The 15558-nt window shown below is 36.3% G+C and overlaps 1 protein-coding gene across 1 annotated transcript in view; it reads left to right on the top strand.

Annotated features, from left to right (window-relative positions):
- The window catches only part of YIPF4 (Yip1 domain family member 4), a 31005-nt gene extending 21162 nt beyond the window's left edge, over positions 1 to 9843 (top strand). The window contains exons 5-6 of the mRNA XM_080812740.1: positions 6111 to 6224; positions 9442 to 9843. Coding sequence (XP_080668866.1) covers positions 6111 to 6224; positions 9442 to 9579 — 252 coding nt within the window. The 3' untranslated portion in view covers positions 9580 to 9843. The remainder of the gene's footprint in view (positions 1 to 6110; positions 6225 to 9441) is intronic.
- The last annotated feature ends 5715 nt before the right edge of the window (positions 9844 to 15558 follow it).

The raw sequence follows: 15558 nt of genomic DNA, 5'->3' as shown, positions 1-15558 counted from the left end.
AGAATCTTAGCATCCATATTCATCAGTGATATCGGTCTGAAATTCTCCTTTTTGGTAGGGTCTTTGCCTGGTTTGGGGATCAGGGTAATGCTGGCTTCATAAAAAGAGTCTGGAAGTTTTCCTTCTGCTTCAATTTTTTGAAACAGCTTCAGGAGAATAGGTATTATTTCTTCTTTGAAAGTTTGATAGAATTCCCCAGGGAATCCGTCAGGTCCTGGGCTCTTGTTTTTTGGGAGGTTTTTGATCACTGCTTCAATCTCGTTACTAGATATCGGTCTATTCAGGTTGTCAATTTCTTCCTGGTTCAATTTTGGGAGTTTATAGTTTTCCAGGAATGCATCCATTTCATCTAGGTTGCTTAGCTTATTGGCATATAACTGTTGATAATAGCTTCTGATGATTGTTTCTACTTCCTTGGTGTTGTGATCTCTCCCTTTTCATTCATAATTTTATTAATTTGGGCTTTCTCTCTTTTCTTTTGGATTAGTGTGGCCAATGGTTTATTGATCTTATTGATTCTTTCAAAAAACCAGCTTCTAGTTTCGTTGATACGTTCTACTGTATCTCTGGTTTCTACCTCGTTGATCTCTGCTCTAATCTTGATTATTTCCCTTCTTACGTGTGGTGTTGGTTTGATTTGTTGTTGATTCTCTAGTTCTTTAAGGTGTAGAGACAGCTGGTGTATTCTGGATTTTTCAATTTTTTTGAGGGAGGCTTGGATGGCTATGAATTTCCCCCTTAGGACCGCCTTTGCTGTATCCCATAGGTTTTGGAGTGAAGTGTCTTCATTCTCATTGGTTTCCATAAATTGTTTGAGTTCTTCTTTGATCTCCTGGTTGATCCAAGCATTCTTAAGCAAGGTGGTCTTTAGCTTCCAGGTATTTGAGTTCCTTCTGAACTTTTCCTTGTGATTGAGCTCCAGTTTCAAAGCATTGTGATCTGAGAATATGCAGGGAATAATCTCAGTCTTTTGGTATCGGTTGAGCCCTGATTTGTGACCCAGTATGTGGTCTATTCTGGAGAAGGTTCCATGTGCACTTGAGAAGAATGAGTATTCTGTTGTTTTAGGGTGGAATGTTCTCTATATATCTATGAGGTCCATCTGGTCCAATGTGTCATTCAATGCTCTTATTTCTTTATTGATTTTCTGCTTCGATGATCTGTCTATTTCTGAGAGAGGCGTGTTAAGATCTCCTACTATTAATGTATTCATATCAATATGACTCTTTATCTTGATTAATAGTTTTCTTATGTAATTGGCTGCTCCCATATTGGGGGCATAGATATTTACAATTGTTAGATCATCTTGGTGGATAGTCCCTTTAAGAATGATGTAGTGTCCTTCTGTATCTCTGACTACCGTCTTTAGTTTAAAATCTAATTTATCTGATATGAGAATCGCTACCCCGGCCTTCTTTTGAGGCCCACTGGCGTGAAAGATGCTTCTCCATCCCTTCACTTTCAGTCTGGGTGTATCTTTAGGTTCAAAATGGGTCTCTTGTAGACAACATATGGATGGGTCCTGTCGTTTTATCCAATCTGCAACCCTGTGTCGTTTTATGGGTGCATTTAGGCCATTCACATTGAGAGTGATTATTGAGAGATACGTTTTTATTGACATTGTGTTATCTTTGAAGTCTTTCTTTCTGTCGATTGTCTCTATATTTCTGTTCAATGCTATTCTTAGGATTTTTCCTCTTTTATAGAACCCCCCTTAATATTTCCTGCAGTGTCGGCTTGGTGGTTGCATAGTCTTTTAAGCCTTGCCAGTCTTGGAAACTCTTTATCTCTCCATCCATTTTGAATGTCAGTCTTGCTGGATAAAGTATTCTTGACTGCATGTTCTTCTCATTTAGTGCCCTGAATATATCTTGCCAGCCCTTTCTGGCTTGCCAGGTCTCTGTGGACAGGTCTGACGTTATTCTGATGGGCTTTCCTCTGTATGTAAGGAGCTTCTTTGTCCTAGCGGCTTTCAAGAGATTGTATCTACAATTATGATTCCTCAATTTTACTATGAGGTGCCTGGATGTTTTTTTTGAATTTATAATCTTGGGGGGGGACCTTTCTACTTCTAGTACATGAACACTTGTTCCATTCGCAAGATTGGGAAAATTTTCATGAAGAACTTGTTCCACTATATCTTCTAGACTTCTTTCTTTCTCCTCCCCTTCAGGGATTCCAATAATTCTGACGTTGGAACGTTTCATGGCATCATTTATTTCCCTGATTCTGTTTTCGTGGCTTCTAAGCTGTTTGTTCCAGGCTTCCTCCTGATCCTTTCTATCTGTTTGTCCTCCAGATCACTAATTCTATCTTCTGTCTCAGTTACCCTAGCTTTTAGAGAATTTAGATTAGATTGGAACTCATTGAGAGCGTTGTGAACCTCATCCCTGGTGGCCTTCAGCTCTGCCCTAACATTATGAACCTCCTCTCTGTTCGCTTTCAATTCTGCCCTAATCAATTCCGTTTGGTCATCCATGGCTTTCTCCAACCTAGCTATTGCCTGGATAATTGTTAGCCTGAATTCTCTTTCTGACATATTGTCTGTGTTGATAGCCGTTAGCTCTGTTGCAGAAGGCCCATCCTCTGTATTTTTCTTCTGTTGGGGATTCCTCCTCCTAGTCATTTTGGTGAGAGATGACTGGACAGATGTAGCTGGATGTATCGACCGTGGTGCAGTCAAGGTGCACCCTGGAACGCTTCTGAGCACTCAGGATTCCCCACCCAAACGAGAGAAAAAAGAAAAGAAAAAGAAAAAAGAGGGAGAGAGAGAGACAGGAAAAAAAGGGAAGATAAAAGAGAAGGTTCAGCCCAAATGGACCCCAGGGTAAGATTTATGATGTATACAAACAAAAACAGACAAACAAAAAGACTGATAAAAGTATATGACGAGAGAAAAAATATATATATATAAGCAAAAAAAGGAGGAGCCTTGTCAAGAAGAACCCCAAGTATAAGATTTATATACTATCAGGACAAACATAAATACACAGAGACACTGGCAGAAGAAAAAGATGGGAGCATGGTTATAGATTCTCGGTGTGGGCGAGGAAGGTTATTTTGATTCTTCCTGGATGTATCTTGATATCTTTGTTAAAGGACTCAACTTTCCTAAGAAAAAGGGGGATTAAAAATTGGTTCACCTATAGGGGTAGCATTGCTTGGAGAAAGGGGGTTACCTTGAAGTTTAACTCTATATGAATATTAGAAAATAAAAATAAAAAAGGAATAAACTGGACTAAACTAAACTAAAAATTTTTTTAAAAATTAAGAAAATAGAAAAGCAAAAGAAAAACACGTGTATGTATCAAAAAATTCAGGTTAGAAGTTTATTATGGAATTTGATGTACTGGACATCTCACGGTGATGGTAAATAGGTTAAAAAATTATCTATATAAAAAAAGAAAAAAAATGAACCAGACTAGTGGGAAGGAATTAAAAATAAAAGTTCTATCTATGAAGTAGTGGTGGTTGTTCTCTTGTAGTCTTTTTTTTTTTTTTTCCTTTCCTGATTTGTTTTCTGGGGGAGGGGGCTGCCACGTGGGTTTTCAGTCAATGATGTTCCCTGAGTTAAGTCCTTCCGACCCCCTCAAGGGGGTGGGCTCTGAGAAAAACAGTTTTTTCAGGTTTTTGTTCTCTGGAGGTTTTTATGTTTGTTCACTTCTTTTCTCTCGCCTTGACAGCTTTTGATGGTTTTTGGAGGTTTAGAGGAAAGAAAAGTGCACCCCAACCTCCCTCTCAGAGAGAAGCCTCAGTTTGCTCCCCTGCAGGTGCTGCAGCCGCTGGGCCGCTAGCAGAGCAGGTTCTGAGTCGCGGTCCCTGGGGGCGCAGGATCTCCTGCTTGTACGCAAAACCAAGGCAGCTGTGGCTGTCTGGGCAGCTCCAGACCGCCAGAGAGGTTCCAAGCAGCGATCGCACACTGAGATTTTCCCGCTGGCTGGGGCTAAGAGCGCCAGGCTTGCGCGCACCTCTCCCAGGGGAGGGTTTGGGGCGCGGCGTCTTCAGCTCTATCGGCTCTATCGGCTCTATCGCCGCGTGGGTCCGAGAACACCAGGCTGGGCGTTCGTGCACCTCTCTCAGGGGAGGGTGAGGCACGGGCGCATCTCCAGTAAGGTGCGCGTTCTGCCGTCTGGTGTGGCTCCCAGCCCCTCACGGGCGCCGGACTCCACCTGTTCTCCGGCGCACTGGTGGCTCAGGGACAAAGACCAGGTTTCTCCGCCGCACTCTGGCTCAGCGCCAGGGGAGGCTGTCCTGGGTCTGGGGACTTAAGCCCCTGTCCCTAGCCGCCCCGATTCCCACAATTTCCCCGCGCGATCCTTTGCTCTTTTGAGTGCTTTCAACAAGACTCCAAGTTAATGCTGGTCCCCAGATGCAGGGCACTCTCGTATTGGGGTATTATTTTCCAATCCGTCGCCTCTGGTGGCTCCCTCCCCCTTTTGTTTATCTTCCCATATCAGTCCGACGTTCCCACTCCACTTTACCTGCCCACTGGCGTCTTCTGGCCCCCGTAGAGATCCAGACGTGTATAATTCTGATCTCAGGCTGATTTCATGGGCGATCGGAGTTCTTTGGTAGGTAATCCCATTGTTTATGCTTCTTAAAAAAAGTTCATGGGTGCACCTGACTGGCACAGTCTCTTGAGCGTCCAAATTTGATTTCGCTCCATTGAGATCGAGCCCCGCATCAAGCTCCCTGCTCAGGATGGAGTCTGCTTGAGACTCTCCCTCCCTGTATCCCACTATAGAGGGTTTCCCCCGCCTTCCCTTTTAGTACAGTGATATTAGAGAAATGTGTTCAATCCATCATCTTAACCTAAAACTGTTGAATAAATTTGGAATAACATTTATCTATGAAACTTTTTTCACTCTGCATATAAAAATTTAAAATAATTCTAATGGAGACTTAAGATTATATTTGTTCACATATTATTTGTTATATCTTTGATGCAACCCCATGTAATATTTATATGAAAATAGGTATCATTAAATGTTTTGGTAATTTAGGACTGTTGATGTAATAGTTAAGAAACTTAGATCTTAGGGGCAGCTGGGTGACTCAGTTAAGTGTCTGACTTTGACTCACGTCATGATCTCAGGATCCTGAGAGTGAGCCCCCTGACAGGCTGCACATTCATCAGGAAATCTGCTTCTCCCTGTCCCCTTCCCTCTATCCTTCTCCCCCCAACAATCTGAACCTGCCTCCCCAACCCAGTCACGCAGGTGCATGTGCTCTCTCTCTCTCTCTCTCTCTCTCTCTCTCAAATAAATAAAATCTTTTAAAAGAAGATCTAGATCTTAATTTGAACTCTTAATCCTACCAGTTTTACTTTATTGAACAAAGCATTTTGTCTCTCTAAAATTCAGTTTCCTCATAGTGGGGTATTAATACCTACTTGATAGAGTTGTTGCTGTAATTGATCTCTCTTGATCTGTCACAGAGCTTGGCACACTGTAGCCACCAAATATTTTTTCCTTCAGTCTCTCCTGCCTGCCCTCCCTTCCACACATAACTTCTTTAGACCTTGAATTTTTTGTTTAAATAAGATAGTTGTCATCCCGGGGCGCCTGGGTGGCTCAGTGGGTTAAAGCCTCTGCCTTCAGCTCAGGTCATGATCCCAGGGTCCTGGGATCAAGCCCCACATCAGGCTCTCTGCTCAGCAGGGAACCTGATTCCCCCCCCCTCTCTCTCTGCCTGCCTCTCTGCCTACTTGTGATCTCTCTGTCAAATAAATAAATAAAATCTTAAAAAAAAAAAAAAGATAGTTGTTGTCCCTTTAAATAATCCTTCTACAACTTTAAGGGAGGTAGCAAGAGAGTATATTGTAGGTATAGTGAAGATAATTGGATGTATAAGTCTCGAAAGGGACAGAGGGCTGGAAATGTAGATTTGGGTATCATCAGAAAGTTGATTATAATTGAAACTATGGTGGGTTGATGAGACTATCCAGGAACATAGCAGATAATATGATAATTTGAAATATAAAGCATATACTTCATGATTTCTTCTTGTCGTGTTTATGTAAGTACAACTAAGAATATGTGATGTTCTATAGTGATTAAAATAATTATCTTGATTTCTATGATATTTACTTAAAACATTAAAATTCACAGGTTGCATATGGCCAAGTTCTTGGAGTTATAGGATATTCACTACTTCCTCTCATTGTAATAGCCCCTATACTTCTGGTGGTTGGATCATTTGAAGTGGTATCTACACTTATAAAAGTAAGTAGTGTATATTATAAAAAAGTAATTAACTGTTTTCCAGAAACAAAAGTATACTTGTTATCTGCCTAAGAAGATTGTAATTTGTAACTGTCATATATTTTTAAGTGTTTTGGAACAGTGATCTCACTCATTGGTTTTACCAATTTTATTTCTTTTGTTTTCCCATTTTAATCACCAGAAATTAAAATGTATGTCTAGAAGGGGAGTAAAGAACAAAGAGCAAACAAGGCTACAAGATGCTACATCCAGATAATTTTTTAATGTTGAGTTTTTCTTCTCTGTAATACAACTTCATATGACTTAGATTTTGTGGGAGATATTTATTTAAAATTTTACTGGACATTTATTTAATAACTGTTACTCCTGTTTGAATAATAACTGCCTTATCAAATATAATAGACATGATTGTAATAAATTGGCTTTTCTATATTGCAGAGATCAGGATTTCTTTATACTATATTAAATTTAAATTAACATACAGACCCATATTAAATATTTAATGATAACATAAAGAATTAATAAGTAGTAAAGTAACTTAAATTTTGGTATTTATTAGTTTTGAACAACTTTGGGAAATAAATGCACATGTATGTATATTGTATTGTGCTATGTATATAGCACATGTATGTATATTATACGATGAATGTAATTTTTTTCTTTATGAAAATATGTAGAACTTAAGACTACCACTTTCAGAACTGCTGTTATGTAGCCTTCACCTTAAAGTATTTGTTTTTAAGTAGAGCCACTTAATTTTTATAACATTTGGTTTTGTTTAAAGTTGATTACTAATTCATATATAGAAAAAATGATTGCTTTTAGAATTGAGTAACTACAGGCTAATACTGACATATAAGCATTAGGTATTAAAAGTATGGATTTTGGAACCAGTCAGTTCTAAATTCAAATTCTGTTTCTTCCACTTACCTGCTGCCTCCCTTGCGGGGGGATATCTTTTCTTATCCTCCTCTGCAAATTGGGAATCTTGACAGCTATTTTTTAGGGTTTGTTATCTAGATGGTAAAGGATGTATATTTGATACAGAGTAGGCACTCAAGTGGTAGCTGTTGTCATTACAAATATTATAAAAGAATATTTTGAGAACATCTATGTATGTTAGAACTGCATGAACACTTTAGAGACCAAGTAGAATGTCATTCTTTTCTCTCCATTCTAATCCTAAAATCTTTTTTTTTTTTTAATTGGCATTATTAGCACTTAGCTTACAAGTCTTGCAATACAGAAGCTAGTCCCATTGCTGGCCTAACTTTTGTGAACATAACACTTTACTGAATCATTCAGTTTTAACTTGGGTTAAAGACTGTTTGAATACTTCTGAGACTACTCCCAAAATTGATAAAACTGTGTGTCCTCTGGTCACTTTTAGTAATCGAGTTTAGCTGAAAGTTGGTCTTTAATATTCTTTATGCAGCTTAAGAATGTGTTATTACAAAATGGCAGTCTTTTATATTGTTAAAAATTTAGGATACAGTTGTTTTAAACTTCAGATTTTTCTTCACCAATTTTTTTCCTAGTTATTTAATCTTCTTTGTATAGTGAGGTATTGTATGTTTGTTTCAGTCCAAAATTTGTTGAGAAATATGTTGCAAAACTCTTATCATTTAAATCTAGCATTAGAATACAGATTAATCTACCAGCACTATTTTTTAACATTAAATCTCTATAACTCTTACCAATCTTTAACCATTTATTTATAAAAAAAAATTTTGACATACAAATGCAATTTGATCATAATCTTATTTTTTTCCTTATACTTTTCTGAAAGTTTAAAATATTTTGTAGTTTTTTTTGTTTTAATTTAAAAAACACAGGAGAAAATTGGACCATCTCAAATATATTTTCAGCCTGCCAATATTTATTTTTGACCTCTCTACCAGTGGTTTTCAAGGGCAGTTTTGCCTCCCAAGGACATTTGGCCATGTTTGGAGACATTTTAGGGTGTCACAAATGGGTTAGGAGTGGAATCTTACTGGTAATATGTAGTGGGTAGAGGCCACGGATACTGCCAAAAATCCTCCAATGCACAGGACAGCTTCCAACAACAATAATCCAGCCCCAAAATGTCAGTAGTGTAAGGTTGAGAAATCCTGTCCTGTGTCAAGTCTTTTTCTATCATAGTTTCCTTGATTTCTACTCTTGAAGTTCTTCCTCTCATTTTACTCTATAAAATGACTACATCAGTAAGTACTGTATAAATTTCTAGTGGAAATAATTTAAGATTGGTTATGTGTATAATCAGAAAATCATGGTACATTTTATTTAGTTAAACTCTTGACCAAAATGTTATTTTTTTCCTGCTTTTTATTTAACTCTGTACTTTTACCTATTCCTGGGAAAACGCTGTTACACTTAATAAACATTGTGTAAAATTTTCACTTAGTCTGTTTTCCTACTTCTTAGAAGAAGCAGGAAAAGGTTAACTTTGTAATGATCAATTCATTTTCTTTCAGCAACCAAATTTCTTGAAGTAGTTGGCCAAAAGTTGCCCAAATCACAAGGGACACTGTTAAAAAGACTGATAACAAGACCCTTTCCTCAGTGATTTTGATTCAACAGAGCTAGAATGAATCCCAGGATTCTTTTTTTTTCTTTTTAAGATTTTATTTTTAAGAGGTGCCTAGGTGGCTCAGTGGGTTAAACCTCTGCCTTGGGCTCAGGTCATGATCTCAGGGTCCTGAAATCCAGCCCTGCTTAGGACTCTCTGCTCACAGGGAGCCTGCGTCCCCCTCTCTCTTTGCCTGCCTCTCTGCCTACTTGTGATCTCTCTCTCTCTCTCTGTCAAATAAATAAATAAAATCTTAAAAAAAAAAAAAAGATTTTATTTTTATGTTAGCTCCACACCCAACATGAGGCTTGAACTCACAACCCCGAGATCGAGAGTCTCATGCTCCACCAGCTGAGCCAGCCAGGTGCCCCTTGGGATTGATTCTCTTTTTAATAGGCACCCAGGTGATTTCTATGATGAGACAAGTTTGATAACAAAAGATTTCGTTTGCATAAGACAAGGAACAGAACAAGCACAAACATTCTTAATAATTTTAAACATTCTCAATAAATTGTACTGTTTATCGCAATTGGTTGTCAGGGTTGTTTTAAGAAAATACCGTTAATTTTATTTTACTCTCTGATACCAAAAATGTTAATTGACTTGCTAATATGCTGTCTTTTGTCTTTTTTGTTTGTTTTTTTAAAGCTGTTTGGTGTGTTTTGGGCTGCCTACAGTGCTGCTTCATTGTTAGTGGGTGAAGAATTCAAGACCAAAAAGCCTCTCCTGATTTATCCTATCTTTTTACTATACATTTATTTTTTGTCCTTATATACTGGGGTGTAATTTAAGTCATATATGAGTAGAAAAAGGCAATGTTACATTTGTGTGTAGTTGGGGAATTCTTGCTGAGGTGATTGAAGAAAACCTGTTGATGGTAAAATTTTACATGTTCTACATGTAAAGGCAGTTTTGAGGTCTTTTTAAAACCATATTTTTTGTATTTAATTAAGCGTTTGCAGTTTTCTGGATTTTTGGGGGTCAGAATTCCAAATTCTGTTTGATTCTTCATATTCCAGTGAATAAAATATAAAAGCATTGTGTTTTTAAGATTGTGTCAATATTCACCTAAAAACTTGTGCCAAAAGCACCTGGAATGGTAATTATATTTCATTCAAAGGGTAAATATGGCAGCATCCTGATAATCTAAAAGTGCAATTTTTTTTTCTTTAAAGGGTTTTCTCCTGCATCACAGATCCTGTAGATATATATTTATATTTATACATATATATTTATGAAATAATTCTTATTATTCACAAAATATATTTCTGAATAGCCTAAAAGTTAAGATATTTTAAATCTGATGCTTAACCATTCTTTAATTTGGCCATTAATCTTTTTATTTATAAATTTAAATTTGTTTTTTGAATTGTATATACTTTAAAAAGTCTCATATGTGCTTCAGTATGTCCTTATTAAGAAGTCTAACTAAAACTAATTTTAACAGTTGCTGATGTAGGTTTGCTTGGGTATGCTTTGAAAAAACTGTTTTGAATGCCTAACTGTCTGATTTCAGTTTCTGTTCATCTTTCTGACCAAAGGAACAGAGGTTTAATGGATATGGCATTATTATAATTGTTAATATGTAGAAAAATAGTAATATTTATAGCATCAGTAAATATTTTTAAGTGGTACTCCTAAGTTATAAAAGTTGCTGGAAAGAGACCTTTAAAATCTTGTGGTCCTGAACAATGTTAAATGAAGTAGAAAAAAATAAAATGTTTCCCAGCTGTGTTTTGCTTTATAACACCTTGTCCTGTATTACTAACAAGTTTCAGGTACTCTTTAACAAATGTACAGTATTTGTTAAGCCCTGAGAAATTTAACTAGTAAAATTTTTGTTGCAAATTATTTCATAGACTCTACATGTACTTTAGTTAATATTACTTTGTAAAGTAGATAAAATATTTATGTCCATAAAATGGCAAATGCCTGATAACTGTTAGCAAATTATTGTATTATCCTTTCTTGTCTCAGCTGGAAGAGTTAACTGCTGTCCTCAATGTACTAACATGGCCATGGCCATCTCTTAGTATGTATTCCTTTAGCAGCTGAATGTGTCAGGAAATATCCAGCAACTCTCAAGTAAGTCTTAAAATTAACAAGGTACCAAGCCTGTCTCTCCTCCTTTCACCCTTCTCCCGCTAAAAAAAAAAAAAAAGAAAGAAAAGAAAAAGAAAAAACTTATTTTAAGCTGCAGGAAAAGTGTGAAACTATCTTTGAGGTAGAGTAATGTGAAAATTACATATACTAATTTTTTTAAACAAGCTTAGGGCAACAGATAGAAGCACCCAGAGGGATAGAATTTCTAGAGCCTAAAATAATATGAAGTTGTGAGAAAGGATCAATAACTACAGATGCAGCAACTGTAAAATAAACATTTGTCACATATAAGGAATTTCTAAAGTCAGTACTTTCTTACAATGAATTATTATATTTGATGTACATGGTGTTGACCCTGGAATCTTCCCTAAGAAGCTGGGAGTTTGGTACCAGGGGGTAGTATTTTACTAAGCAATAAGTCAAGGCATTTTGGGACCCATTCTATCAAAAAATGGCTTAATTTTTTTAAGCTATCATTTCTTTAAGATGTGAGTGAAAGGTTACAAATGTGGTTCATGTTTATTCCCTAATGATGTAAGATAAGGTATTTGTGTTCTAAAAAGGTATTTAAAAATAATAGCATTTAATCATGAGAACTACCCTGCTCAGGGTCTATGTAGATACAGTTTATAATGTTACAAGCTCAGCCAACATCTTCATGTGCTAATAAGCAAAGTCGTTAAAACAAATTGTCAGTTTGGAAATGATTTGTAAATTTGTACAAGGTACAGTACTGCTAATAGTGATAAGCTGACCATGACAATGTCCTTTCCTTGAGTTTTTATATCATAATATTTTCTAAGTCATATTGATTTTAAATCATGATTCCAACCTAATTATTAGTTTATTAGTATTTTTAAGACAGAACTAGCCAGATCGTCTCTTCTAGTTGTGTGTGTATGTGTGTGTGTATGTCTGTTTTTAAGTGTTATCAGTTGTAGTAATCATGATGAATGTTAATCCTTAAAAGGAGAGTTATGAGAAATATTTGCTTCTGTTTCAAAGTGATTGTAAAATAATTGAAATTTTGATTAAAAATTAAAATCTATAATTTTCATTGTATTAATAAACAAGTTAGGAAGGTTTATAAAGTTTTATGAACCATTATTAAACTTGCTTATTTCTAAGGTCTATTCTGAGACAGTTTTATATATAACAATGTATGTTTCCAAAAATTCCCCAATATTAAAATGCTAATATAGTTTTAAATTAGTGAAAATTTACATTGACTTAAAATAATGAAGTAGATATTTTTATTGTTTAAAATTTAGTCAAATTTATTTTTTAAAATTCCAGTGTAATTAAACATTGAATAAAACAAAGCTTCTACAAACTAATAAAAACAGTATTTTTCATATTCAGCAAAACTAGTTGAATATTTTAAGATGATTGTTATTTACTTGTCTTTTACATTTTTATGTATATTTTAGCCAGTTTTAGGCTCTAGGGAATTGTGACACATTTTGAAGTTATAATATCTTCCATACAATTTTTTTTAAGATTTTTATTTTTAAGTAGTCTCTACACCCAACATGGGGTTCACAACCCCATGATCAGGAGTTGCATGCTCTACCTACTTAGCTAACGAGGCGCCCCTCATACAATTCTTTTTTTATTTTTCTTTGTTTATAGTTGAACAAGTTGGGTTTGTTGTGTTGTTCTTTGCAACAAAGGAAAACAACACAAATCAGAGGCTTGTATTAATACATTTCTTTCTGGTTGCATGGCATGGCAGACTGAAATAAGGCTTAATAGAGCTAAAAATCACCCTAAGCAGTTCTCTGCTCTGGTAATGTAAAATAACAGTGCTTTATCATCCTTTCATAAATGGTTTCTTTAATTTCCTTTAAGAAACTGAATCACAGTGTCTGTATTATTTCTCATTTGTATGATTTCCTGGCAGTAGTTTGTATGTTTGAGAATCTGTTGCCACTTCTTAAATAAATCCAAAAATAAGATTTTGACATCAGTAAAGTCCAAATATTGTTACATCTTTGAACTTCAAATCATGATGTTTTCTGAGGAAAGTTCTACTTGTGAATATATTTTCTTTGCAACAGACTGGTATAAACTTTAGACACTACCATGTCTCTATGGAGTGTAGTGATCTGAAAGAATTCCCTGTACACGGTATATTATTAAACCTGAAGCTTAAGGTTAGGTTTCTCATTTGAAATTCTTTTGATATGCTGAGGTTGCAGCATGGTTGGAGGTTAATTAAAGGAAAGAGTGCCAGGATGATTAGGGTGGCATTAGTAAGGGGCTCCTGGGTGACTCTGTGGTAAGCATCTGACTCTTAATTTCGGCTGAGGTCATGATCTTGAACCTGCATCAGGCTCCAAGATCAGCTGTGAGTCTGCTTGAGGTTCCCTCTCTCTCCCTCTACCCCTTTTCCCTGCGTGCATGCGCACTCTCTCTCCCAAAAAACAAAATTTTTTTTTAAAGATTTTATTTATTTGACAGAGAGAAAGAGAGATCATAAGTAGGCAGAGAGTCAGGCAGAGAAGGGGCTAACAGGCTTCACACTGAGCAGAGAGCCTAATGCGGGGCTCGATCCTAGGACTCAGATCATGACCTGAGCTGAAGGCAGAGGCACTACCCACTAAGCTACCCAGACGCACCCCCCCCCAAAATTTTTTAATGACACTAGTAGAATAATTCCCAGTCTTACACTGTGTGTTGGTAGTAACCCTGGTTTTAACTTTACTTAGTTTCAGTTTCAGTTATTTTCAGTTTCAGTATCCACAAGTTTTTACTTTGAAGATATTAATAGTTTGCAAGGGCTTGAAAAAAATTTCTTCAATGGCCCTTCTAGACCATTCAGTGCTATACAAATGCTGTCACTGAGATTTTCTTATAAGTTAGATATTGATAGGAAAAATACTTTTTGTAAAATTTTTTCATTCAACTTGTAATTAGAGCGTATGAAGGTTATTAATATAGTGGGGAAGTAAACTTTGCTACCTGTAATAGTTTTGTTAAATTAACACTTGGAATATAAGTAAATTAGATGTATCAAGAACAGAAACCTTGGTTTTTCTACAATAGTTGCCACTAAGCAATTTTTATTAAAAACCAAACGAGCAGAAAAAGCTTACCAAAGTATTTATACAGGATTAATTACACAGAATGACTGGTTATGGGAGAAATTTGTCATCTGGTGATAAAGAAAAAAAATAATAGAAAAGTAGATTGCTGCTGTTCACATTATGTTGAAGGTAAATGATTGAAATTCCCTCTTTTTGCTTGATTTTATGATGACCCTGCTCACTTTTATGAAATTAATCAGTTGCTATGTGAAGTATCACTTAAATAGTATGCACCATTTGATAAACACTCCATGTTTTGTAAGCTTTATGCAGAATTATTCTCTATGATGATGGGCCTAGGTGCTAAGTCCCTCATATTCAATCTTCTTTGGCCCATGGGACTTAGGACAGTCTTTTGCATAGTAAAAATTCATTTTCAAAGGATGGTATCGGTGGTGGCCCCAAGAACAAAACATTCAGAAGAAACAACATTTGAATTGGGTACCCTGACTGTGAAGAGAAGGTAGATATGCATCAAGTATTTATTGAGTTCTTTGACCTATTTGGTGCTTGACCTAAGGTGCAAGGATACTGTGATGCAGAAACCACCTATGCACACCCTCACTTCAAGGGGGCAGTATTGTTGGAGAGATCGCCAGTTAGTTTCACAATTGTTAAGCAATTGCAGCAAGTGGAGAAATAAGAAGTATAGGTCTGATGTAGCAAGAGAATCTATCATTGAAGAAAAGCCATGATGCTCAAGCTAAAATCTTAGGGTAAGTAAAAGTTAATTAGGCAAGGGCATCTGGGTGGCTCAGTCATTAAGCCTCTGCCTTCAGCTCAGGTCATGATCCCAGAGTCCTGGGATCGAGCCCCACATCAGGCTCCCTGCCCAGCGAGAAGCCTGCTTCTCCCTCTCCGACTCTTCCTGCTTGTATTCCCTCTCTTGCTATCTCTCTCTCTCTCTCTCAAATAAATAAATAAAATCTTCAAAAAAAAGAAGTCAACTAGGCAGAGATAGGAGGGAAGACTATTTAGACAGAGAATAATAGGTATGTAGAAGGAAATGAAAACCCATTTGGCTGAAGTTCAGTAGTTCATGAACTTGAACGGGTTAAATTGGCAGCAGTCCATATCTGACATTCTAAGCCATCTTTTCCTTGTCAGAGCTTTTGTTTAGAAGTACAGTATCAGAAACGTGTTTTTAATTTTAAAAGCTAAGATACACAATTCTATTCTTGATATATACCCAACAGAAATGCATATACATATGCCACGAGAGACATGTACGTAGTAACATGATTCATAATAGCCAAAAATTGGAAACAGCATGTCCATCAACATAGAGTGGATATATAGGTATAACACAATGAAATGTTACGTGATGAAAATGAATGACTAAAACCACATGTAACGTGGAGAGTTTCACAATCATTATGGGTGAACAAAGGAGAAGCCAAAGAATTTATCCTGTATTACTCCATTTATATGAAATTCAAACACAGGCAAAATTAAGCATAGTGTTTAGAGATACATATTGAGGTGCAAAGTGTTTTTTAAACAGTTTTAATGAGGAAATTGCACACCACAAAGTTCATCCATCGTAAGTATACAGTTTGATAATTTTTAGTAA

Source organism: Martes martes (assembly GCF_963455335.1).
Source record: "Martes martes genome assembly, chromosome: 9".
Taxonomy (NCBI): domain Eukaryota; kingdom Metazoa; phylum Chordata; class Mammalia; order Carnivora; family Mustelidae; genus Martes; species Martes martes.
The sequence above is the reverse complement of the archived record's forward strand: the minus strand, read 5'-3'. Positions and strand labels throughout refer to the sequence as shown.